General features: G+C 53.2%; 3 protein-coding genes across 5 annotated transcripts in view; 2 read left to right on the top strand and 1 right to left on the bottom strand.

The window, feature by feature from the left end:
- Positions 1-3,031: 3,031 nt before the first annotated feature.
- On the bottom strand, positions 3,032-6,782 carry psmb6 (proteasome 20S subunit beta 6). Its single transcript, XM_066722281.1, has 6 exons — positions 6,624-6,782; positions 5,891-5,958; positions 5,619-5,750; positions 5,278-5,407; positions 5,006-5,150; positions 3,032-3,287 (listed from the first exon to the last, which is right to left on the bottom strand). The coding sequence occupies exons 1-6, from the start codon at positions 6,714-6,716 to the stop codon at positions 3,160-3,162; spliced, it is 696 nt and encodes a 231-aa protein (XP_066578378.1). The 5' UTR covers positions 6,717-6,782; the 3' UTR covers positions 3,032-3,159.
- Positions 6,783-6,944: 162 nt separating this feature from the next.
- On the top strand, positions 6,945-9,162 carry trappc1 (trafficking protein particle complex subunit 1). Of its 2 annotated transcripts, none has more exons than XM_066722284.1 (5): positions 6,945-7,350; positions 7,681-7,782; positions 7,935-8,005; positions 8,586-8,724; positions 8,812-9,162. In XM_066722284.1, exons 2-5 carry the CDS (start codon positions 7,684-7,686, stop codon positions 8,938-8,940), a joined length of 438 nt encoding a protein of 145 aa, XP_066578381.1. In that variant the 5' UTR covers positions 6,945-7,350; positions 7,681-7,683; the 3' UTR covers positions 8,941-9,162. The 2 variants fall into 2 exon arrangements, with proteins under 2 accessions (XP_066578381.1, XP_066578380.1); XM_066722283.1 differs by lacking the exon at positions 6,945-7,350 and adding an exon at positions 7,357-7,487.
- A 3,610-nt stretch (positions 9,163-12,772) lies between these two features.
- Positions 12,773-25,325, top strand: part of LOC136768191 (voltage-gated potassium channel subunit beta-2) — a 13,725-nt gene continuing 1,172 nt past the window's right edge. The window contains exons 1-14 of one of the 2 annotated variants that reach the window (XM_066722267.1): positions 12,773-13,606; positions 18,548-18,591; positions 19,100-19,137; positions 19,817-19,896; positions 20,211-20,255; positions 20,388-20,432; positions 20,583-20,626; positions 20,760-20,846; positions 21,034-21,119; positions 21,245-21,365; positions 22,555-22,649; positions 22,741-22,861; positions 23,065-23,153; positions 24,987-25,325. The exon at positions 24,987-25,325 is cut by the window's right edge and continues 1,172 nt beyond it. In XM_066722267.1, the coding sequence (XP_066578364.1) occupies positions 13,275-13,606; positions 18,548-18,591; positions 19,100-19,137; positions 19,817-19,896; positions 20,211-20,255; positions 20,388-20,432; positions 20,583-20,626; positions 20,760-20,846; positions 21,034-21,119; positions 21,245-21,365; positions 22,555-22,649; positions 22,741-22,861; positions 23,065-23,153; positions 24,987-25,076 (1,317 nt within the window). In that variant the 5' untranslated portion in view covers positions 12,773-13,274 and the 3' untranslated portion in view covers positions 25,077-25,325. Of the gene's footprint in view, positions 13,607-15,463; positions 17,315-18,547; positions 18,592-19,099; positions 19,138-19,816; positions 19,897-20,210; positions 20,256-20,387; positions 20,433-20,582; positions 20,627-20,759; positions 20,847-21,033; positions 21,120-21,244; positions 21,366-22,554; positions 22,650-22,740; positions 22,862-23,064; positions 23,154-24,986 lie in introns of those variants that run through there. The other variant, XM_066722268.1, reaches the window with a different exon arrangement.

Genomic DNA, 25,325 nt, shown 5'->3' with positions numbered 1-25,325 from the left:
TCCTCCCTCCCTCTTACCCTCCTCTCCCTCTCTCCATCCGTTTCTCTACCTCCCTCTCCCCTTCCTCCCTCCCTCCCTCTTACCCTCCTCTCCCTCCCTCTTACCCTCCTCTCCCTCTCCCCCTCCCCCTCTTCTTATTCCTCTCTCTCTCTCTCAAGGCTCAGTGAGACTCGGGTGTCGGGATGAGGCTGCTCCTCCTCCTCCTCCTCCCCCTCCCTCAGGACTGTGGGGCGCAGGACAGTGCTTGCCTTCGAGACCGGGACCCGGACCACAAGCCGCGCACCAGCTGTGAGGGGCTGGGCCTGAGCGCGCTGCCCGCCGGCCTCAACCACAGCGACCAGGTGCTGGTTCTGGCCCGCAACCAGATCAATGCCCTGGACTGGACCTGGTACACGGTCTTCCAGGCTCTGTTTGAGCTGGATCTCTCCCACAACCGGGTCTCGACGCTGCGGGGCTGGGGGAAGCCGGGGATGGGGGACGGGGGTGGGCCGAGGGGGCCGGTTCTGGCGACGCTGAGGAAGCTGCACCTGAAAGACAACGAGCTGGACCGGCTGCCCCCGGGCTGCCTCGGCCCCGCGCCGGGCCTCACCGAGCTCTACCTGCAGGGGAACCGCCTCGACACCCTGGACCCCGATCTGTTCGCGGGCCTGGCGGGCCTGGAGGTCCTGGAGCTCTCCCGCAACCGGATCCGCCAGCTGCCCCCGACACTGCTGTCCCGGCTGTCCACCCGCAGCCTCAAGACCTTTGCAGTCCAGGGGAACCAGATCCAGGACATGCCGGACGAGTTCTTCACGGGGCCCGGTGAGATCCCCTACGTCTACCTGTCGCTCAACCCGTGGCGCTGCTCCTGTCGGACCTCATACCTGCGGATCTGGCTGGATGACCAGTCACACAACGTGTACCTGAGGACGGGGGAGACAGATATCGAGGCCAACGTAGAGAGCGTCACCTGCGCCACCCCCCCACACCTGCAGGGCCGGGCCATCATCGACCTGGACCCGGACATCCTGTGCCCCCCGCAGGGAGACCCCACGGACCTGCCCGACACCACCAGCACCGCTCAATTCACCACAAAGTCACGGAACATGGATTTCTCCACTACAACTTACCCTGCTACCTCTGAGCCTCCTCCCCCTACCACTGAACCCTCTACCGCTCCCACTGAGCCCAGCACCGCTCCCACTGAGCCCAGTACCCCCAGCTCCACTCCCACTGTCCCCAGTACCCCCAGCACCACTCCCACTGTCCCCAGTACCCCCAGCTCCACTCCCACTGTCCCCAGTACCCCCAGCACCACTCCCACTGTCCCCAGTACCCCCAGCACCACTCCCACTGTCCCCAGTACCCCCAGCACCACTCCCACTGTCCCCAGTACCCCCAGCACCACTCCCACTGAGCCCAGTACCAGTACCACTCCCACTGCCCCCAGTACCCCCAGTACCACTCCCACTGAGCCCAGCACCACTCCCACTCGACCCACTCCTCCTGCAGCCCGTCCCCCTTGCACCATCTCAGATCTGGGCCTCAGCCGGGGCGAGAAGGCCGAGGTCATGGGGGCGGGGCACGTGGCTGTCTACTGCTTCTGGATCTTCATCTCCAGCCTCCTCCTCTGCCTCCTCCTCTTCCTCAGCACGGTCGGGGAGCTGCTGTGGCTGCGGCGCCTGTGTGTGCGGCAGAGAGCCGGGCGGCGCCGGGCACGGAGAGGGGTGGAGGAGGAGGCGGAGGGAGAGGGAGGGAGAGGGAGCAGAGGGGCAGGGGGAGTCCGTCTGGAGCACCTCGCCCTCCTGGGCAGAGAGGGAGCTGGGGTGGGGGGGGTGGTAGGCGTCTGTGGGCCCGGGGAGGGAGAGGAAGGGGCTGTGTTCCGATCCATGCTGTTCGTGCTGAGGGAGGGAGCGAGTGAGGGAGAGGGAGAGGGACGGGGAGCCGGAGGCAGAGAGAGAGAGGGAGCAGCAGTGAGCGAGGGAGAGGGAGAGGGAGGAGGAGGAGGAGGAGGGAGAGAACAGGGGCCAGGTGAGAGGGAGGGAGGAGAGGGGAAAGAAAGGATTATATATCTGACACATCTGAGCCTGGGGGATTGGGAGAGGGAGAGGAGGGAGAGGGAGAAGAGAGGGAGGGAGAGGGGGAACTGGAGAGGGAGCTGGGAAGAGGTGAAGGGGAGGACATTGAGGGAGAAGGGGAGGAGAGCAGAGGAGGGGGAGGAGGAGAAGGTGAGGATCTTTGTGACGGAGCTGCGACGAAAGAGAAGAGATGGGGGAGGAAGGAGAGAGAGCGGGAACACAGTGGAGGGGGTAGTGATAAGGGAGGAGAGAGAGGCAGGGCTGGGAGAGGAGGAGGAAGAGAGGGGAGGAGGGAGGGAGGGGAGCATGCAGGTGTACCGCTCCAGAGGGAGGCCGGGGGTTTGTGCGGTGCGCTGCCGTGTGGAGTGGGGCGACAGAGAGCAGGAGGGAGCGAGGGATGCCAACGCACTGGAGGTGAGGGTGGAGAGAGGGCAGAGGAGAGGGGAGAGGGAGGAGAGGTGGGGCTGGGCGAGCGAGGAGCTAGAGGAGAGAGGGAACGAGGGAGGGGGTGGACGGGTGTGGTACAGCCTGGCCCTGCGAGACGAGGAACAGGGGAGCGGGAGGAGAGAGGGGGAGGAGAGAGAGGTTGAATGGAGGGAGCTGCAGGGGGAGTGGGTGTAGACACAGAGAGAGGAGAGGCTGCGATGATCTGATGTTTCACTGCCGCTTCACTGCACCGCTGCTGTAACATTGTGTCTGTTAGAGCCTGTGCACTGGAGCTGTTTTGTGTTGACAAATGCATCTATGAATAAATCATATTTAGTTTCTTTATTAGAAACCTGACTGTTCTATTGAATGTTTCACTGAGCCAATGACAGCACACACCCACACTGACACTGACACACACAAACACACCAACACTCACACATTCAGACAAACCCAAGCACACACAAGACGACACACAATCACAAACACCCGCACACCTTCGGACACTCACACACACCTCTTCATTTAAACAGCGTTTGTCTTGTTTGTTTTTTTTAATTCAAAAGGTTTTTATTTTTTTAAACCAGACACAATGCACTGCACTACACGGCTGAGGAAGGGGAGGGCGCTGGGGTACAGACACTAATGGGGCAGGGGGGAGCTGCTCCTCTTCCTCTCAAGCGCTGGAGGACTTGGGCAGCTGGTTGCCCAAGATGACCCGTCTCTCCACTCCCTCCTCACTGATAGCAGCCAGACGCACCACCCCTCCGCTGGAGCCGTCTCTCTCCATCGCCAGGGACAGAGCTGAGAGAGAGAGAGAGAGAGAGAGAGAGAGAGACGGGTTAATACATGGCACAGAGAGAGGAGGGGGTTAATATACAGTGAGGGAAAAAAGTATTTGATCCCCTGCTGATTTTGTACGTTTGCCCACTGACAAAGAAATGATCAGTCTATAATTTTAATGGTAGGTGTATTTTAACAGTGAGAGACAGAATAACAACAACAAAATCCAGAAAAACGCATTTCAAAAAAGTTATACATTGATTTGCATGTTAATGAGGGAAATAAGTATTTGACCCCTTCGACTTAGTACTTGGTGGCAAAACCCTTGTTGGCAATCACAGAGGTCAGACGTTTCTTGTAGTTGGCCACCAGGTTTGCACACATCTCAGGAGGGATTTTGTCCCACTCCTCTTTGCAGATCCTCTCCAAGTCATTAAGGTTTCGAGGCTGACGTTTGGCAACTCGAACCTTCAGCTCCCTCCACAGATTTTCTATGGGATTTCTATGGGCTAGGCCACTCCAGGACCTTAATGTGCTTCTTCTTGAGCCACTCCTTTGTAGCCTTGGCTGTGTGTTTTGGGTCATTGTCAAGCTGGAATACCCATCCACGACTCATTTTCAATGCCCTGCCTGAGGGAAGGAGGTTCTCACCCAAGATTTGACGGTACATGGCCCCATCCATCGTCCCTTTGATGAGGTGCAGTTGTCCTGTCCCCTTAGCAGAAAAACACCCCCAAAGCATAATGTTTCCACCTCCATGTTTGACGGTGGGGATGGTGTTCTTGGGGTCATTCCTCCTCCTCCAAACACGGCGAGTTGAGTTGATGCCAAAGAGCTCCATTTTGGTCTCATCTGACCACAACACTTTCACCCAGTTCTCCTCTGAATCATTCAGATGTTGGCAAACTTCAGACGGGCCTGTACATGTGCTTTCTTGAGCAGGGGGACCTTGCGGGCGCTGCAGGATTTCAGTCCTTCATGGTGTAGTGTGTTACCAATTGTTTTCTTGGTGACTATGGTCCCAGCTGCCTTGAGATCATTAACAAGATCCTCCCGTGTAGTTCTGGGCTGATTCCTCACCGTTCTCATGATCATTGAAACTCCACGAGGTGAGATCTTGCATGGAGCCCCAGATCGAGGGAGACTGACAGTTATTTCGTGTTTCTTCCATTTGCAAATAATCGCACCAACTGTTGTCACCTTCTCACCAAGCTGCTTGGCGATGGTCTTGTAGCCCATTCCAGCCTTGTGTAGGTCTACAATCTTGTCCCTGACATCCTTGGACAGCTCTTTGGTCTTGGCCATGGTGAGAGTTTGGAATCTGATTGATCGATTGCTTCTGTGGACAGGTGTCTTTCATACAGGTAACGAGCTGAGATTAGGAGCACTCCCTTTAAGAGAGTGCTCCTAATCTCAGCTCGTTACCTGTATAAAAGACACCTGGGAGCCAGAAATCTTGCTGATTGATAGGGAATCAAATACTTATTTCCCTCATTAACATGCAAATCAATTTATAACTTTTTTGAAATGCGTTTTTCTGGATTTGTTTGCTGTTATTTTGTCTCTCACTGTTAAAATACACCTACCATTAAAATAATACACTGATCATTTCTTTGTCAGTGGGCAAACATACAAAATCAGCAGGGGATCAAATACTTTTTTCCGTCACTGTACAACAAAAAGGCAGACACAGGAGCCAAAGACACAGGGACAGACAGACACACACAGTGACATCTCACCCTCGGCAGCGAAGCGCAGGCACTCCTCGCGGTTCATGCCGGGCCGGTAGTTGGAGTCGATGAAGCCGTAGATGTAGGAGCTGCCGGAGCCGCCCACGGATACCGGCTGCCTCACCAGCATGCCCCCCATTGGCACCGTGTACACCTGCAGAGTAGAGGAGGTCGTGAGGGTAGGATGTTCATCAGTGAAAACCGTAAACAAGAATGAGAGAGAGGAGGAGAGGGGACCTTCATCCCGTCTCCAGACACAGGTCCCCGGCCACCGTGTTTACCTGCCCCCCCCGCCTCTTGTCCCAGCCGGCCACGATGATGCCGGCCATCAGCTCCTCCCGGTAGCGGTAACACATCTCCTTAAACAGGCTGGCAGCCGTCTGCACCAGCGGGGGCTCGTCCAGCTCGATACTGAGGGACAGAGAGAGGGAGGGGGTTAATACAGACAGAGAGAGAGAGAGAGAGAGAGAGAGAGAGAGAGAGAGACAGAAGGACGGAGAGACAGCCGGCCAGAGGGACGGACAGTCGGAGGTGACAGAGAGACAGCCAGACAGAGGGCCAGAGAGACGGTCAGCCAGAGGGATGGACAGAGAGGGACAGAGGGACAGATGGACGGACAGACCTGTGGAAGCCCAGCTGGTAGGTGACGGCGTCGGCGATGGCCTGGGTGTCGGCCGCGGAGCCGGAGCGGCAGCAGTAGATGTGCTTGTGGACCGGGGTCAGCTTGTCCGTCACTCTGTTCGCAATGTAGGCCCTGCCCGCGCAGCAACACAGAGTCACACAAGCAGAGAAACACAACACAGGCAGCCAGACACTGAACTCTGGTCTAAACACGGCAGAGCCACTTGGAACCCATCTGCCTCTCCCTCCCGCTCCCCGGCGTCCATCTCTCACCCCGTCGTGGTTCTGGAGTCAGCGCCGATGACCACGCCGCCATCGTACTCCACGGCCAAGATGGTGGTCTGGAACACAAGCAGCACAGCGTGGTCACTCTTTCTGAACACGCTCTCACACACAGACACGGGCGGACTGCTGTCACACACAGGTCAGCCCGGGAAAGAGCGACTGACATCCGAGACACAATGATAATAAGACTCGTGTGACTTCTCTGGCCCATGACACGCACCTTGTGTGATCTGACTAAGGATGCACTCTGTAAATCTACCAATGACACACACACACACAATCACAGACAGACAGACAGACACACAGACATACACACATACATACATACATACATACATACATAGACACACACAATCACACACAGATATAAACACACAGTCACACAAAGGAAAGTCTTGTACAAATATATCTGGACTTCTCTCTCCTGTACTAAAATGCCCTCGTGATTACGGTGCTGATTATCTGCAGTAAAAGCACGGTAAAGTGCAGTGTGGCACTATAGTAAGCCGCAGCGATCGTCTCGATTTTAAAACGTAATAACAATCATAATAATACTAATATAAGAGTAATGATGGCGGTGGTGTCTGTCGCCACACTGTGCGGATCTGCTGTCTCATAGTGGCTGGGCGGCGCGCCGGTGCATCGGCTCTACGGTCTCTCTGCCTGCGGCCCGGACACAGGCCCCCCGGACCCCGACGAACCCGCCGGCCCGGCCTCTCACCCCGGTGCTGACTTCCTGGCTGGCCCACTCCGGCACCAGGTCGGTTCTGTAGGAGAGCTGCTGGGATCCGGGCATCGCTGCGGTGGCCGCCATCTTGCTCTGCTCTGATCTGTTGTGCGCGGACGCGGGACTGTTTCGCGAATTGACGGCTTTACGCAGAAGGGGCGGAGCTCTGACATGAGCCGGCTCGGGCTTACGCGCTGACGCAGCTCCAGGGTACGCAATTGACGCAGCGAATCACGTAAAGAGGGGGGTCACATGACCAGAATCAGCGTGCGTTCTTTTCTGAGTCTGCGCAGAAAATATATATTCTTTAACGCTCGATATCCAACTATATGGAGATCTGAGTGTAGTTGTAGTTGCATGGCCAGGTTTGGGGATTGTTACTGCGCACACACGGAGAGGCAGCGTCACCCTTAACGGCAAAATAACAGCAATTATATGTAATAATGAAGAGCATTTGAGTAACTGGCTCCGTGACTCCGCCATCTTGGCTCCACACCGCCTGTCTTTCTGTGCCTCTCGGAGTGTAAACATTGCCAGTTTCACTCACATATGCAACGTGTCTGTGTTTCTTCTTTAAAATAATCTCACTTAATAACAACACACACCAACTGAGGGCCCTTTTCTTGTGCTGTGAACGTACATGTGCACTATTCAGGCCAGAAAGGGGGCAGCTGCCAAGCCGTCGCCTGGGTCCTGACGGCAGAGAACCCGGAAGTCAGAGGTAAATAACAGCGCTGCTGCTTCGCATGTTTTAATTAAAATGTACAACACAAACACGCGTGAGAAAAGCATGATGTGTGTATGGTGACAGGCTATGGGGGAAACGAAGCAACGACCGCAGACTGTGTGACAATAAAGGTGTCGTGTGTAACTGGGCTTGTGTAGTGTTTTATGCGCAATGAATCCGCACTACAATAGTCCCTCAAGCTGAGAGTTAAGCTGTTTTTATATGTGTGTGTCTGTTCTCATTGTGTTGTAGTATTTGTTTTAGATTTGGGGATGGATTACGGTCAGGTGATCTTCACGTCCCTTCTCTCCTCTCCTCCCCCAGGAGATGACCGTCCACAACCTGTACATCTTCGACCGCTGCGGCACCTGCCTGCATTACAGCGAGTGGAACCGCAAGAAGCAGGCGGGCATCTCCAAGGACGAGGTGTCTCTCTCTCTCTCTCTCTCTCTCTCTCTCTCTCTCTCTCTCTCTGAATTGCTCTGCTTTTGTAAAGTTCTCTCTCTCTCTCTCTCTCTCTCTCTCTCTCTCTCTCTCTGAATTGCTCTGCTTTTGTAAAGTTCTCTCTCTCTCTGCAGGAGTGTAAGCTGATGTATGGGATGCTGTTCTCCATTCGCTCTTTTGTGGGGAAGATGTCCCCAGTGGACATGTATCCTTTAGGACAGGGCAGGGGGTGCGGGGGTATCTGTCTCTGTCTCTCTGCACAGGCGTCTGTCTCTGGGGGTCCAGGTCTGCCTGTGCCGTCCGGTCTCCACCTCCAGGCTGTGGTCGCTCAGTCTGTACCTGGTCAGAGTCCGTCTCTGCTGGGGGTCTGTGACCCGTGTCAGGTATTCTGCCGGGCTGTATCCTCTCCCCAGGGCCCTGTAGCACTCCAGCTTGTTCTGCTGTTTGGTTTGTTGAGCCCAGTGCTCGATGTAGCGGCAGTGCAGCGCCGCAGTGATGTGCTGGAGCTGGGGGGGCTGTCTCCTGCCTCGGCTGCTCAGCAGCTCTGTGCTGTCGGTGTGGCTCTGGGCACAGAGTCTCAGGGCGAGCTGGCCGAGGGTGTCTGTGTGGGGGTGTGTTCCTGCTGCCTCAGGGTGCTGTGCTGAGTCGAAGTCGGTGCTGATAGCCGGGCCCCAGGCCTCACTGCCGTACACCTCTTCCTCCCTCAGTCTCTCTCTCTCTCTCGCTCCCTCAGACTCTCTCTCTCTCGCTCTGTCTCTGTCATTCCTTCACTCCCTCCCTGTCAGGAAGGACGGGTTCCTGTCATTCCAGACCAGTCGCTACAAGCTGCACTACTACGAGACGCCCACGGGGGTGAAGGTGGTGATGAACACAGACCTGGGCGTCCCCAACTGCAGGGACATCCTGCACCAGATCTACAGCACGGTGCGCACACCCGGCCCGCTGACACACTGACACACGCACCGACGTGCTCCCTCGCTCACACTGATGCCCCTCCCCCTCTCTCTGCAGCTGTTTGTGGAGCTGGTGGTGAGGAACCCGCTGTGCGACCCCAGCGCGCCCCTGCAGAGCGAGCTCTTCTCCTCCCGGCTGGACGCCTTCATCAGAGCCCTGCCCTTCTTCAGCCCCCGCGCCGGCTGAGCCAGAGGGAGGGGGAGAGGACAGAGGGAGGAGGAGAGGACAGAGGGAGGAAGAGAGGGGGAGAAGGCAGGGCGTATAGCTGACTGAGACGCACAGACTGACATGTGCAGATTCAAATGTTTTAGTTTTTCCCTTTATGTATGTTTGTGTGTGTGCTGTAGGGGGCGCTGAGGAGTGTGATGTCATTGTGTGAATCAGTGGAATAAACAGCAGTGATGGTGACCGGGCTGTGTCTCCCCTTTATTCCCGCACTGCAGCACAGCACACTACAGCACAGAGAGGCTGGAGATAGCACAGTCTAGTGTGGTCCACAAGAGGATATTTTGTTGAAGTGAAATTGCAGAATGGTCCATTCTATTACAGTACAGTAGAATACACAGCCCTGTAGAGCAGGAGTGTAGTACAGTCCACAGCAGGACAATACAGTGCAATGTAGTGCAGTGCAATATACACTGCAGTACAGTATAGTATAGTGGTAGTGCAGTTCAGGGACACACCAACTGAACCTGCTTCAGCTGAGGCCACACGTGGAGGAGCACGAAGAGGGAGAAGACACGAGCAGGACAATGGAGAGAGACTGAACTCTGAGAAGAAAGCTGGGAATCCAGAACAATGGAGGAGGACAAGGAGAGGGAAGGGGGGAAGTTGAGGGGAAGGGAGAAAGGGAATGGAGAAAGGGGAGGGTGAAGGGAAGGGAGAAAGGGCAGGGAAGGGGAAGGGATGGGCATGGGGAGATAGAGGGTCACTTATATTTGTATTGCATGTCTTAAGGAGCAGTAATCAGGTAAGCAGTCCTCGATGTTTTGTGGGAAATCAATGCCTCTGCCCTGAAGAACACTTGGTTGGATGATGTTTTCAGAAATCTTTAGTCAAATCCTTCAGGGGGTAATCTGTAGAGAGTTGTCTTGATGGCATCCTAAGCCCTGCATGCTTTATCCCATAATGCTTTAATGGCCATATTGAGGCTCCCTGATGCACTAAGAGTCAGTCTCTCTCTCTCTCTCTCTCTCTCTCTCTCTCTCTCTCTCTCTCTCTTGTGTCCTGGGAGATTATCTCAAGTTGTTTTTTTTGGTTGGTGATTATCTGATGAGAGGCCGCTCTGGCGCTGGACGCATGGCAGCTGTGTTACGCAAGGCTGACCCAGGATTACCCCCCACCCGCCCCCCCCGCCAAACACTCTCTGTTTAATTACATCAGCCCTCAGAGGGGATGGGAGGATGACTGTGGGGGGGGCATGATACTGGGCAGAGGACCGGGACAGGTGGGCAGGGTGATCGGGGATTGGGGTGTTGGGGTAATTTGGGAGGTAGGGAGAAGCATGGGGGGCACAATGGGCAGGGGGGGGTGCACTGGTAAAACTGTTATGTGCTGTCTTCAGTGTTTTGAAGTGCTTTATGCAACACTCACTGGTTGAACTCCAGGCTGTATTGTGTGTCTGTGTGTGTTGCTGCTGTGTGTCTTATTGTGTGTTTGAGCGTGTGTGGCTGTGTGTATCAGTGTGTGTCAGTGTGTGTCGGTGTGTGGCTGTGTGTGTCAGTGTGTGTCAGTGTGTGGCTGTGTGTGTCAGTGTGTGTCGGTGTGTGGCTGTGTGTGTCAGTGTGTGGCTGTGTGTGTCAGTGTGTGTCGGTGTGTGGCTGTGTGTGTGTCAGTGTGTGTCAGTGTGTGGCTGTGTGTGTCGGTGTGTGGCTGTGTGTGTCGGTGTGTGTCAGTGTGTGGCTGTGTGTGTCAGTGTGTGTCGGTGTGTGTCTGTGTGTGTCAGTGTGTGTCGGTGTGTGGCTGTGTGTGTCAGTGTGTGTCAGTGTGTGGCTATGTGTGTCAGTGTGTGTCGGTGTGTGTCGGTGTGTGGCTGTGTGTGTCAGTGTGTGTCGGTGTGTGGCTGTGTGTGTCAGTGTGTGTCGGTGTGTGGCTGTGTGTGTCAGTGTGTGTCGGTGTGTGGCTGTGTGTGGCTGTGTGTGTCAGTGTGTGTCGGTGTGTGGCTGTGTGTGGCTGTGTGTGTCAGTGTGTGTCGGTGTGTGGCTGTGTGTGTCGGTGTGTGGCTGTGTGTGTCAGTGTGTGTCAGTGTGTGTCGGTGTGTGTCAGTGTGTGTCGGTGTGTGTCGGTGTGTGTCAGTGTGTGTCGGTGTGTGGCTGTGTGTGTCAGTGTGTGTCAGTGTGTGTCGGTGTGTGGCTGTGTGTGTCAGTGTGTGTCGGTGTGTGGCTGTGTGTGTCGGTGTGTGTCGGTGTGTGGCTGTGTGTGTCAGTGTGTGTCAGTGTGTGTCGGTGTGTGTCAGTGTGTGTCGGTGTGTGGCTGTGTGTGTCAGTGTGTGTCGGTGTGTGGCTGTGTGTGTCAGTGTGTGTCGGTGTGTGGCTGTGTGTGTCAGTGTGTGTCAGTGTGTGTCGGTGTGTGGCTGTGTGTGGCTGTGTGTGTCAGTGTGTGTCGGTGTGTGGCTGTGTGTGTCGGTGTGTGTCGGTGTGTGGCTGTGTGTGTCGGTGTGTGTCAGTGTGTGTCGGTGTGTGGCTGTGTGTCGGTGTGTGGCTGTGTGTGTCAGTGTGTGTCGGTGTGTGGCTGTGTGCTGCCAAGTGTATTGATATCTGAGATTATCCCAGATTAGGAAGATATAATTTAATCTCCATTGGTCTTAATCCTCATGAAACATACTGTGCTGAGCTGTGGCCCCGCGCTCGGATCTACTGCCCCAGCACTACCCTTCCTCTGTTTATACCCCCTCCCTCTATGTGTCTGCCCCCCAGCCTCTCTCTGTCTGTATATGTATGTATATGGCAATAACTGTAAATCGCCCTGGATAATAAGGATGTCTGTCTGCATCTCTCCCTGTCTATCTCTCTCTTTCTCCCTCTCTTTATCATTCCTTCTCTCTTCCTCTGTCTGTATCTCTCCCTGTCTCACTGAATTTCTGTCCATCCCTCTCTCTTGCTGTGTCTGTCTGTCTGGACTACAGGGCCCACAGTGGAGACAGCACTGTCGGCACTACAGGGCCAAAGGGACGGACAGATATGAATGAATGAAGTGCTTTACTGCACTGCTCCAAATACTCAGCCCTGTACAAACTGTACACCCGTAGTAAACTATACACCTACAGAATAAAGTGTACACCCACAGTACAAAATGTACTCTTATAGAACAAACTTTACACCTGCAGTACAAACTGTACACCGGTAGTAAACTGTACACCAGCAATACAAACTGTACACCCACAGTAAACTGTACACCTGCAGAACAAACTGTACACCAGCAGAAAACTTTACACCTGCAGTACACACTGTACACCTGCAGAAAACTGTACACCAGAGAAACAAACTCTACACCTGCAGTAAGTTATACACCAGCAGTAAAAACTGTACACCTGCAGTAAACTTTACACCTACAGTACAAACTTTACACCTGAGGAACAAACTGAACACATGCAGTTGCGTAGGTGTGGTTTCAGAATTGGGGGAGACGCGTCCACTATGCCTATGGAGCCGAGCACACGTTATTGGGGGGGACTATTAAACATACTCTTAGCATTGGGGGGACGCGTCCCCCCCATCCCCCCCTAAACCCACGTCTATGCCTGCAGTACATACTGTACACCTGCATTACACACTGCACACCTGTAGTACACCCTGAACACATGCAGTAGACACTATAGACCTGTAGTACACATGCACATGCCCATGCTGTGTCTGTGTTTGGCAATGGTGACAGTGTGAGTCTATTGGCAGTATCGGGAGCATTTGCCCTTTCTGTCGGCCCCTCTAATCTGGGCCACAGGATGAAGAGGAATTACAGCAAATCTGTTTCTCTTCCCATTTATTCCCCTCCTTTCTGAAGGACATCGTCTGCAAATCCATCCTCCCGCTCATTTGCGAGACGGAGACTGAGAGCGAGAGACACAGAAAGATCGAGCAAACCGATAGGCACTGTCCCCCACTGACGGTCTCCCTGTGTGTGTGTCCTGGTCACAGAGTGTGTTTGTGTGTGTGTGTGTGTCCTGGTCACAGAGTGTGGTCAGGCTGCCCCAGTGCATCTTCACAAGACAATGGACTGAGGAGGAATTTGGGAGACTGGGGCAGCACACACTCCAAGAGGGAGCACAGTGTGGACAGTGAAGTGCAGTATAGTGTTGTGTAGTGCAATGTAGTGCAGTATACTGTTGTGTAGTGCAGTATAGTGTTGTGTAGTGCAGCATAGTGTAGCGCAGAGTAGTGTAGTATAGTTCAGTGTGGTAAACTGTGGTTGAATGCAGTATAGTTCAGTGTGGTAACGTGTAGTATAGTGCAGTATAGTTCAGTTTGGTAAAGTGTGGTATAGTGCAGTATAATCTAGTGTGCTGCAGTGACACAGTCTGCGTCATGTTTGCAGGGGCGTCTCGCAGCTCGGCGATCGTAGGGGGCTCTTGCAGCGGGGGGAAAGGGGGCAAGTTCACGGTGGAGGAGCTGTACGGGATCTCCAGCAGCAAGCGGCCCAGGGCGGGTGTCCTGGGGTCTGGCGGGGTCCCGGGGGCGCAGCGGCAGGTGGGGGACAGCGCAGGGGGAGTGGCCAAGGACGAGAACGGCGTGCTGGCATCCCAGATCCTGCAGGCAGCGCGGAGGCTGATGGAGCGCCGGCGCCTGGAGCTGTTCCTGTGCGAGAGTGGCCTGTCTCTGAGTGACTGCATCGCCCAGCGCACAGCCATGGGCTACAGGTACTACTGCTCTACTACACCAGTACACTACTGCACGTCTACATTACTACACTATTGCACTACTGTAATACTGGAACACTGCAATACTGTACTACTACACTACTGCACTGCTGTCCCTCAGCTCAGCGACTGCACCACCCAGCACACGGCCATGGGCTACGTGTACTATTGCTCTACTACACTATTGCAATACTGCAATACAGTGCTGTAATATTGTAACACTGCACTTCTGCACTACTGTACATATTGTAACACTGCACCACTGTACTACTGCTCTACTGCACTACAACACAACTACACTACTATACTACTGCACTACTCCACTGCTGCTCTGCTGTCCCTGAGTGACTGCTCTGCCCAGCGCACTGTACTGTGTTTCTGCTGGAACAGAGTATGAGAACTCTGAAAGTAATATGATGCAGATGGTATGAATATGTTGTCTGTGTGTGTGTGTGTGTGTGTGTGTGTGAGTATGTCTGTGTGTGTGTGTGTGAAAGAGAGAGAGTGTGTGTGTGTGTCTGCGTGTGTGTGTGAGTATGTGTGTGTGTGTGTGTGTGTGTGTGTGTGTGTGTGTCTGTGTGTGAGTATGTGTGTGTGTGTGTGTGAGTGAGTATATCTGTGTGTGTGTGTGTGTATGTGTGTGTGTGTTGGCGGGGGGTCCCAGCACTGATGGGGTTAAGTCATATTCTGAGGTATTATCTCTCTGCTGCCAGATTGCAGACCCCCCCAACACACACTTTTTCCTATCAGTGTGTTTATCGGTCAGATTAGTGCGTGGCTGTGTATGAATATGAATCCATACGACGCTATTTCTCTGTCAAAGCTGATTTTCTGCCCCAGGAGACTTAACCTCCCTCTGAGCGGCATCTGAGGACAGGAGGACAGATGGACCACAGGACAGGAAGACAGACAGACAGACAGACAGACAGGTAGTGAGTCAGTTAGGTGTGTCTCGGTGCTTTATAACAGGCCCTCGTGCTCATCAGTGTGGAGGTGCGATGAAACGGTCTTTATGGCAGCGATGGTGCTGCAGTCAATGGTTCTGCCACAGGGGGGCACCAGTGCAGCTCGGGATACAAACAGTCTGATTAGATTGTGTTTCTATTTTATTATTCTGATTCATCCTCAACGAGGCTTTGTATTAATACTGCGCAGACACACACACACACACGCTCACACAGCACAGACACACACATACAGTGCAGACAAACTCACACTCACACACATACACACACACACGCTCACACTCAAACTCACACACTCACTCACACTCACACAGCACAGACACACACACAGACTCACACACACATACTCACACACACTCTCAAACACACACACACACACACAATCTTCTGTACTATACCATACTGTACTATATGGTATAATCCACTGTTGTTTACTCTACTGTACTAAACTGCACTACACTGTACCATACTCTGTGTGTGTGTGTGTGTGTGTGTGCGTGTGTGTGTGTATGTTTTCATTTTTTACAATGCAATGATTTTATTTCTCTTCGTGGCCACTGTCACACATCGCCCGCTGCATTGGCCCTCAGTCAGCCGGGCGGTGCGGAGTGTGCAGGAGACGGGACCTCAGGCGTGCGCAGGGTTAACAAGCTGCTGTGTGACGATCAGCCGGTGCCGGAGAGAGAGAGAGAGAGAGAGTGGCAGGAGGAAGAGAGGGAGAGAGAGAAGGAGGGGGGAGGAGAGATGGAGAGAGAGAGAGGGATGGGGGGGAGGGTGAGCAAAAGCCAGAGTGACAGGAGGAGAAAGAGAGAGAGAGAGAGGGAGAAGAGAGGGTGGGTGTGTCAGAGGGAGGCATTTACATACTGTGTGTGTGCATGTGTAGGAGGGGTCTGTATTCAAATTCCGTACGTGTGTGTGTGTGAGTGTGTGTGTATATATATGTATGTATCTATTTATATTAGGCATATTTATATATTTTAAAATATTTATTTAATTTTAAATATATGTTTTTATTTGTTGTGTGTCTTGCTGTAGCTGTGGAAGAAGCAGTGTGTGTGTGAGAGGTAGAGAGAGAGAGAGCGAGAGATTCTGTCAGTGTGTGTGTGAGAGCGAGAGAGAGAGAGGGAGAGAGAGAGGCAGGCAGGCTCTGCTGTATCGTATGCAGGAGAGAGTGAGCGAGTGACTGTCTGTGACTGCGGATCAGAGCCGACACCATCCGGATCGCCTGCCTGTCTGTCTGTCTGTCTGTCTGTCTGTGTGTCTGTGTGTGAGTGGGGGAGTGCGTGTGTCTGTCTGTCCCGTCTGCGCGTCTGTCTTTCCTAGCAGATTCTTCTTTCATTTGTCTTTTCTTTGGGGGGGGGATTTTGCTGATCATGACTACGGCGCTCTGCGACTGCATACGGATCACAAGCCAGTGCTAGAGAGAGAGAGAGAGAGAGAGAGAGAGAGAGAGAGGGAAAGGGAGAGGCGCACCAGCAAGCAAGTGCTTTCCTGTGGCTTGTGTTGTGAGTGTGTGTCTGTCTGAGGGGAGATACTAGCAGGGGCTGCAGTTTGTGGCATCAGAGCAGAGTGACTGTGCAACAAGAACAGCCACTGCAGCCACACCGGCACGGAGATAACCGCCACTCGACAGGAGAGAAGGGCGGACGAGGCACTAAGGGAGGAGGCAGCACCAGGGCAGGCGAGGGGCATCGGACCGTGCCGTCTCCATCCATCCTCCTCTCTCTCTCTGTCCGCCGGACGGTTGGCTTCGCTGCTCTGCGGTTCGCCGGGGCCACGTGGCACACCGCAGTCACCATAGCCCTCATCGTCTCCAGAAGGCTGTGCCTGCGCGTGGGGTTCCAGGGTGCCACTCTGAGTGCTTGTACCCTGCCAGGTGGGGGTCTTGCCCTTGGGTCCGGTCCTGGTGCCAGTTCTGACTGGTAGTGTGCCCGGGGGTGCCCCAGCGTGTGCCGTGGTGCTCAGTGCCCTAACCGCAGCGGGCCGTGCTGGTGCCGAGTCCGGAGCTGTGCCGGTCTCTGCTGTGCATCTCTGGTCTGTCTGTGCCATTTTACCCCCTTCGGTCAGTTGTGGAGGGCGGAGTCGAAGGGAGTTGGGGCAGGACGGAGCGAGGGAAGAGCGAGGGCAGAGAGAGGGAAGAGAGAGGGAAGAGAGAGGGCAGAGTGAGGGCAGAGTGAGAGCACTGTGGACGCCCAATCTCCGGTGTCCAGCGCTTCTTTGCTCGCTGTGACGTTGGCCCACCGCTGGTCTGCCACTGGGGGGGATGCGTGTGTGTGTTGGACAGTGCGCTCCAGCCTGAACCAGCGGCTGGATCGCAGTGACCCGTGCCGTCCGGTCAGGTGGTGTCCAGTGAGTCCGTGTCCAGTGAGCTGTGCTGTGGGCTACTGTCTTGGTCAGTTAGCACAACTTGTGGGTGACGCCCGTGTCTTAGCGTGTGTACTTGGCGCGTGTGCTTGGCGTGTGTGCTTGGCGTGATGCAGGTGTCGATCGCGTGTACGGAGCACAACCTGAAGAGCCGGGGCAGTGAGGACCGGCTGTGCGGCCTGCGCTCAGGTCCGGGGGGGGGCTGCCCAGGGGGCGGCGGTCCGGGGGGCAATGGGCCGGGTCACCACCACAACCCCCCCGCATGCACCGCCAGACCCCGCGCCATCGCCGTGACGACGCGCAGCGTGATCCACAACACCGCCCAGCTGCCCGTGCACCTGAAGGAGTCGGGCAACCAGTACAGCAGCATGAAGTACAGGTGAGCAGGGCGGGGCTGACTCAGGACAGTGAGCAGGGCGGGGCCAGACAGGACAGGTAACCAGGGTGGGGCCTGATAGGACAGTGAGCAGGGCGGGGCTGAGACAGGACTGGTGAGCAGGGTGGGGCCAGAGCGGACAAGTGAGTGGGACAGGGCCAGAGAGGACAGTTGAGCAAGTGTCCAGTCCTGTTGCTGAACTCCTCGTCTCTGTCAGTGAGAGTGGCTGAGTGATGTTGAGGTGTGCTACAGGTGTGCAGTGTGTACAGTCTATTCTCCAGGTGTGCAGTGTGTGCAGTCTGTAATCCAGGTGTGCAGTCTATTCTCCAGGTGTGCAGTGTGTGCAGTCTGTAATCCAGGTGTGCAGTCTGTAATCCAGGTGCAGTGTTTACAGTCTATAATCCAGGTGTGCAGTGTGTACAGTCTATTCTCCAGGTGTGCAGTGTTTATAGTCTATATACTCCAGGTGTGCAGTGTTCAGTCTCTGTGTGTGTGTCTGTCTATCTGTCATTTTGTCTGAGTCTGTCTGTCTGTCTGTTTGTCTGTCTGTCTGTCTGCAGTGCAGGGAGCTTCTCTCTCATGAGTCCCAGAGGCGTCTCACAGCGGTCGTGTCTCAGGCAGAGGAGACTGTCTCTGGCTGTGTTTGATCTCGGCGCAGTGCTGGTCCCAGTGAGGGGGGGCTGGCAGCAACAAACACAGCTGCTGCCATCTCCCTGTCTCTGGGGACAAAAGACACACAGAGGGAGGGGGGGGGACAGATAGCCAGACAGTCAGATGGACAGTTTTTCATCCTGTCTGTGGATCCTGCTGGATGTTGTAGGAATTATTCTGTGTTCAGCTGGAAAGACACAGTCCAGTCCAGTGGGGTCTCAGCCCTGGTCCAGAGAGACACAGTCCAGTCCAGTGGGGTCTCGGCCCTGGTCCTGAGAGACACAGTCCAGTCCAGCAGGGTCTCAGCCCTGGTCCTGAGAGACAGTCCAGTCCAGCGGGGTCTCGGCCCTGGTCCTGAGAGACACAGTCCAGTCCAGAAGGGTCTCAGCCTTGGTCCTGAGAGACACAGTCCAGTCCAGTGGGGTCTCAGCCCTGGTCCTGAGAGACACAGTCCAGTCCAGAAGGGTCTCAGCCTTGGTCCTGAGAGACACAGTCCAGTCCAGTGGGGTCTCAGCCCTGGTCCTGCAGAGACACAGTCCCATGTCTGTTTCCTCTCTGCTTGAACTCCTCTGTGTCTCTTTACAGGAACCTGGGGAAGTCTGGTCTAAGGGTGTCGTGCCTGGGACTGGGTAAGAGACCTAAAAAAATATAGGGTTACGGTTGGAAAAATATTATTCAGTTTGGGCCAGTGCAGTATAGTATAGTATAGCATAGAATAGTACAGATAGTAAAGAATAGTATAGTATAGTATAGTATAGTATAGTATAGTATAGTATAGTTTAGAGCCCAGACTGCACTATGGGGACTGCAGGTTTCAACCCTGAACTCTAACCTTAGCTTAAGCAAAATGTAATTAACCAGAATGCTTTATCCTTAATTGTTTTCAGATGAGACTCAATAACAGGGAGGTCAATTAATCCTAATGATTAATTAATTAAGGTCTGGCTCGGTAACTAAGAGCCCAGGGAAGAGGGCCGCAATCCCACAATGCTCTGCAGTTATGTAGTAGGATAGGTCTGATCTGAAGACATCTGCTTTCAGTCTTGATCTCTGTCTTGTCTTGGAAAGTGCTATATGCAGTACTCGTATACTGGAAGGTGAAAGGCGCTATATAAATTGAAGCTGTTGTTTTTTCAGGGACCTGGGTGACGTTCGGCTCTCAGATCTCAGACGAGGTGAGATACTGCAGGAATACACTGACTGACAGACTGACTGACAGTCTGCCTGTCTGTGTGTCCAACACCCTGGCCGTGTGTCTGTCAGTCTGCCTGTCTGTGTGTCCAACACCCTGGCCGTGTGTCTGTCAGTCTGCCTGTCTGTGTGTCTAACACCCTGTCCGTGTGTCTGTCTGGCTGTCTGTCTGCCTGTCTGTGTGTCCAACACCCTGTCCGTGTGTCTGTCTGTCTGTCTGTCTGTCTGCCTGTCTGTGTGTCCAACACCCTGGCCGTGTGTCTGTCAGTCTGCCTGTCTGTGTGTCTAACACCCTGTCCGTGTGTCTGTCTGGCTGTCTGTCTGCCTGTCTGTGTGTCCAACACCCTGTCCATGTGTCTGTCTCTCTGTCAGTCTGCCTGTCTGTGTGTCCAACACCCTGTCCGTGTGTCTGTCTGTCTGTCTGTCTGTGTGTCCAACACCCTGTCCGTGTGTCTGTCAGTCTGCCTGTCTCTGTGTCTAACACCCTGTCCGTGTGTCTGTCTGTCTGTCTGTCTGTCTGCCTGTCTGTGTCCAACACCCTGTCCGTGTGTCTGTCTGTCTGTCTGTCTGCCTGTCTGTGTCCAACACCCTGTCCGTGTGTCTTTCTGTCTGTCTGCCTGTCTGTGTGTCTAACACCCTGTCCGTGTGTCTGTCTGGCTGCAGATGGCAGAGAACCTCATGACGATTGCATACGAGAATGGCATCAACCTGTTTGACACAGCGGAGGTGTACGCGTCTGGCAGGTCAGTCAGCACACACCCCCCACGACCCCACACCTCCACCCCCAGTCTCCTTGTACCCTTGTACTCCTTCACCCCAGTGCCCACCTGCACACCCCCCAGTTCACCTGGAGCTGTCAGTCAGGCAGGGAAGTGGTTGCCATTAAAGAGAACAATACAGAGCCTGGTGGCCACAGACGGAACTGCAGTGTTTCATGGTGTGTGTGTGTGTGTGTGTGTGTGTGTGTGAGTGTGTTTGTCTGTGTGTGAGAGAGTTAATACAGTAATATATTCACACACTCTCCCTCTCTCCCTCTCTCTCTGTCTCTCTCTCTCAGAGCTGAAGTCACCTTGGGAAACATCATCAAGAAGAAAGGCTGGAGGTAAAAAGAACAAGATCAATAAATAGATACCTTTAAAAAGCTCAAGACAGTCGAAGTTTCTGTCTGAAGTTTCACTCTCCCTCCTCCCTCCTTCTCCCTCTCTCTCTCTCTCTCTCTCTCTCTCTCATACAGGCGTTCCAGTTTTGTCATTACGACGAAGATTTACTGGGGAGGACAGTAAGTCAGTCAGACAGTCAGTTTAAACTTCACTGCACTATACTACACTGCACTGCCCTATACTTCACTATATTGCAGTATACTATATTACACTACATTACACTGCTTGTACAGCTGGTGTCCCTGACTGCTGCTCATGTTGTCCACCAGGGCGGAGACAGAGAGAGGGCTGTCCAGGAAGCACATCATTGAAGGTACACCGAGGCGTTCCCAGCTGCCTCTGGGCCTGAGGTTGATCACATGACCCCGACCCCACTCTGTCTCCCTGACCCCTGACCCTGTTGTGCATGTGGTCAACCTCCTGACCCCGTGCCCCTCCCCCCGCAGGGCTCAAGGCCTCCCTGGCCCGGCTGCAGCTGGAGTACGTGGACATCGTGTTTGCCAACCGCACCGACGTGAACAGCCCCATGGAGGGTGAGTGTGTCAGTCAGTAAGTCAGTGTGTCAATCAGTCAGTCAGTGTGTCAGTCAGTTAGTCAGTCAGTCAGTCAGTCGCTCTATGTTGCTCTTGTGTTGCCACTTGTGTACACTGCTGGTGTGTGTGCGCTCTGTGTTGCTGGTGTGTGGTCGCGTGTTGCTAGCGTGTTGTGTGTCTGTTTCAGAGGTGGTGCGGGCGATGACCTTTGTCATTAACCAGGGGATGGCGATGTACTGGGGAACGTCCCGCTGGAGCGCTATGGAGATCATGGTGAGGCACTGACCATACTGACCACAGCTCTGACACTGTGTGTGTGTGTTTGTATGTGTATCTGTGTGTGTGTGTGCATGTGTCTGTGTGTTTAACCCTGTCCCCCCGGTCTCCCTGCCCCCCAGGAGGCATACTCGGTGGCTCGGCAGTTCAACCTGACCCCACCGGTGTGTGAGCAGGCGGAGTACCACTACTTCCAGAGGGACAAGGTGGAGGTGCAGCTGCCCGAGCTCTACCACAAGATCGGTGAGTTGCTGTACACACACTGGTCACACAATGAATTTGAAAGAACATACAATCATTGCACCCTGAAAATACTGAACTACACGCAGCACACACACTGTACACATACTGACACAGACTGTATACACCGATCAGCCATAACATTATGACCACCTGCCTAATACTGTGTAGGTCCCCCTTTTGCCGCCAAAACAGCCCTGACCCGTCGAGGCATGGACTCCACTAGACCTCTGAAGGTGTGCTGTGGTATCTGGCACCAAGACGTCAGCAGCAGATCCTTTAAGTCCTGTAAGTTGCGAGGTGGGGCCTCCATGGATCGGACTTGTTTGTCCAGCACATCCCACAGATGCTCGATTGGATTGAGATCTGGGGAATTTGGAGGCCAAGTCAACACCTTGAACTCGTGATTCATCAGACCAGGCCACCTTCTTCCATTGCTCCGTGGTCCAGTTCTGATGCTCACGTGCCCATTGTAGGCGCTTTCGGCAGTGGACAGGGGTCAGCATGGGCACCCTGACTGGTCTGCGGCTACGCAGCCCCATACGCAACAAACTGCGATGCACTGTGTGTTCTGACACCTTTCTATCAGAACCAGCATTCACTTTTTCAGCAATTTCAGCTACAGTAGCTCGTCTGTTGGATCGGACCACACGGGCCAGCCTTCGCTCCCCATGTGCATTAATGAGCCTTGGCCGCCCATGACCCTGTCGCTGGTTCACCGCTTTTCCTTCCTTGGACACTTTTGATAGGTACTGACCACTGCAGACCGGGAACACCCCACAAGAGCTGCAGTTTTGGAGATGCTCTGACCCCGTCGTCTAGCCATCACAATCTGGCCCTTGTCAAAGTCGCTCAGATCCTTACGCTGCCCATTTTTCCTGCTTCTAATACATCAACTTTGAGGACAAAATGTTCACTTGCTGCCTAATATATCCCACCCACTGACAGGTGCCATGATAACGAGATTATCAGTGATATTCACTTCACCTGTCAGTGGTTATAATGTTATGGCTGATCGGTGTACAACACACTGTACACATACTGACACACTGTACACTGACACACACCACACACTGTAACACACAATGTACCCACACTGTATACACACTGTTGACAATGATCTTCTCTAACATGTATGTAACTGCTCTGTCTGTCTACCTATGTGTGTATGTGTGTGTGTGTCTGTGTGTAGGTGTGGGGGTGATGACCTGGTCCCCTCTGGCCTGTGGACTGATCACAGGGAAATACAGTGATGGCATCCCAGAATGCTCTAGGGCTGCCATGAAGGTAAGTGACTGATACCAAAACACACTGACCCACACTGACACACTGACACACACTCACTGATTCTCTCCCTCTCTCTCTCTCGCTCTCTCAGGGCTATCAGTGGCTCAAGGACAGGATGTCCAGTGAGGAGGGACGCCGGCAGCTGGCCAAGATCAAGGAGCTGCACCTGCTGGCCGACAGACTGGGTTGCACGGCCGCTCAGCTGGCCATCGGTACGACCCCTGACCCCTGGCCTCCACACATCTCCCTATTCCCTTTACCCCCCCACGGGCCACGGACCCCACCATGACCTCCTCGATCTCACTCGTGACCCCTTGTGTTTCTGCAGTGGGTGTGGGGTGGGGGTGAGGGCAGGGTAGTGGTCAGCACTATGTGTCTGTGTACATTGTTCAGTGACACAGTCCCCGTCCCCCAGCCTGGTGCTTGCGTAGCGAGGGCGTCAGTTCGGTCCTACTGGGCGTGTCCAACACCGAGCAGCTGGTCGAGAACCTGGGGTCTCTGCGGGTAAGACTGGCCCTCCTGTCACAGCGGGAGCCCCGCCAACATCTGTGTCTGTAACATCTGTATCTATGTCTTACATTACTATGTGTGTAACATCTGTCTCTGTGTGAGAAGCAGCCTTTCTCGTCTCGACTGCACACCTGTCTGTCTGTCTGTGTCTCTAACTCCTCTACTTCTAACACTACCTGTCTGTCACATCTGTATCTGTATGCTGTCTTCCTTAACATCTGTGTGTAACACACTGTCTTCCTTAACATCTGCATGTAACAACACTGTCTACCTGCAACATCTGTGTGTAACAACACGCTGTCTTCCTTAACATCTGTATTGTAACAACACGCTGTCTTCCTTACCATCTGTGTGTAACAACACGCTGTCTTCCTTAACATCTGTATTGTAACAACACGCTGTCTTCCTTAACATCTGTGTGTAACAACACGTTGTCTTCCTTAACATCTGTATTGTAACATACTGTCTTCCTTAACATCTGTATTGTAACAACACGCTGTCTTCCTTAACATCTGTGTGTAACAACACGCTGTCTTCCTTAACATCTGTGTGTAACAACACGTTGTCTTCCTTAACATCTGTATTGTAACATACTGTCTTCCTTAACATCTGTGTGTAACAACACGTTGTCTTCCTTAACATCTGTATTGTAACATACTGTCTTCCTTAACATCTGTATTGTAACAACACACTGTCTTCCTTACCATCTGTGTGTAACAACACGCTGTCGTCCTTAACATCTGTGTGTAACAACACGTTGTCTTCCTTAACATCTGTATTGTAACATACTGTCTTCCTTAACATCTGTATTGTAACAACACACTGTCTTCCTGAAACATCTGTATGTAACAACACACTGTCTTCCTTAACATCTGTGTGTAACAAGATGCTGTCCTCCTTAACATCTGTATTGTAACATACTGTCTTCCTTAACATCTGTATTGTAACAACACACTGTCTTCCTGCAACATCTGTATGTAACAACACGCTGTCTTCCTTAACATCTGTATTGTAACAACACACTGTCTTCCTGAAACATCTGTATGTAACAACACACTGTCTTCCTTAACATCTGTGTGTAACAACACGTTGTCTTCCTTAACATCTGTATTGTAACAACACACTGTCTTCCTTAACATCTGTATTGTAACAACACGCTGTCTTCCTTACCATCTGTGTGTAACAACACGCTGTCTTCCTTACCATCTGTGTGTAACAACACGCTGTCTTCCTTAACATCTGTATTGTAACAACACGTTGTCTTCCTTAACATCTGTATTGTAACATACTGTTTTCCTGCAACATCTGTATTGTAACAACACGCTGTCTTCCTGAAACATCTGTATGTGACAACACATTGTCTTCCTTAACATCTGTGTGTAACAACACGCTGTCTTCCTTAACATCTGTGTGTAGCTCCACTCTCCCTCTCTGTTACTGCAGGACCTACTTCTACATCATCTCTGTATTGTAACAGCTGTGTAACATCTGTAACATCACACGCTGTTGTCTCTGCAATAACATCTGTGTAACATCTGTAACTTCACATGCGCTACAGTAACATCTGGAACATCTGTGTGATGCCCCAACATGAATTATAATTAACCCCCCTCTATCTCTATCCTTCCTGTCTCCCTCCCTCCACCTTTAATCTCCCTCATTCCTTCTCCCTCTCTCTCTCCTATCTCTCTCTCCCCCTGCCTCCTTCCTCTATCTTCCTCCTCCCTGTTCCTCCATTCTCCTGATCTCTGCCTACCTTCCCCTTTCCCTTTCCCTATCCCTCTTTTCCTCTCTCTCTCTCTCTCTCTCTCTCTCACTCTCGCGCAGATCCTGTCTCAGATGACCCCACAGACGGTCAGTGAGATCGACTCTCTGCTGGGAAACAAACCACACAGCAAGAAAGAGTCCCGTGCATAAGAGAGGGAGAGGGAGAGAGGGAGGGAGGGAGAGAGAAACTGAAGAAAGAAGAGACGGAGACAGACACAGAAGAAGAAGTGAAGAGGAGAGAGAGGGAAGAAAGAAGACATGAGGAGAGACGGGGGAACCACAATCTCTCACTCATAAGCTACGCATGTTTTTACATATTGCGCTTCCAGTACTAATATAGACACTATATCTATATACACCGAATATACATATATATGTATTCAGACCTGTATATATGGG

The sequence above is a fragment of the Amia ocellicauda genome, chromosome 14 (assembly GCF_036373705.1).
Source record: "Amia ocellicauda isolate fAmiCal2 chromosome 14, fAmiCal2.hap1, whole genome shotgun sequence".
NCBI lineage: Eukaryota > Metazoa > Chordata > Actinopteri > Amiiformes > Amiidae > Amia > Amia ocellicauda.
Note: the sequence above shows the minus strand (reverse complement) of the source record. Positions and strands in the feature narration are given on the sequence as shown.

Excerpts from the sequence above, each read along its gene's own strand:
- trappc1 (XM_066722283.1), top strand. The coding sequence starts at position 7,431 with ATGGTGACAGGCTATGGGGGAAACGAAGCAACGACCGCAGACTGTGTG. Across the intron at positions 7,783-7,934 it reads CGGGCATCTCCAAGGACGAG|GAGTGTAAGCTGATGTATGG; the intron begins GTGTCTCTCTCT and ends CTCTCTCTGCAG. Across the intron at positions 8,725-8,811 it reads TGCACCAGATCTACAGCACG|CTGTTTGTGGAGCTGGTGGT; the intron begins GTGCGCACACCC and ends CTCTCTCTGCAG.
- psmb6 (XM_066722281.1), bottom strand. The coding sequence starts at position 6,716 with ATGGCGGCCACCGCAGCGATGCCCGGATCCCAGCAGCTCTCCTACAGA. Across the intron at positions 5,751-5,890 it reads GACTCCAGAACCACGACGGG|GGCCTACATTGCGAACAGAG; the intron begins GTGAGAGATGGA and ends CTGCGCGGGCAG. Across the intron at positions 5,408-5,618 it reads TACCAGCTGGGCTTCCACAG|TATCGAGCTGGACGAGCCCC; the intron begins GTCTGTCCGTCC and ends TCTGTCCCTCAG.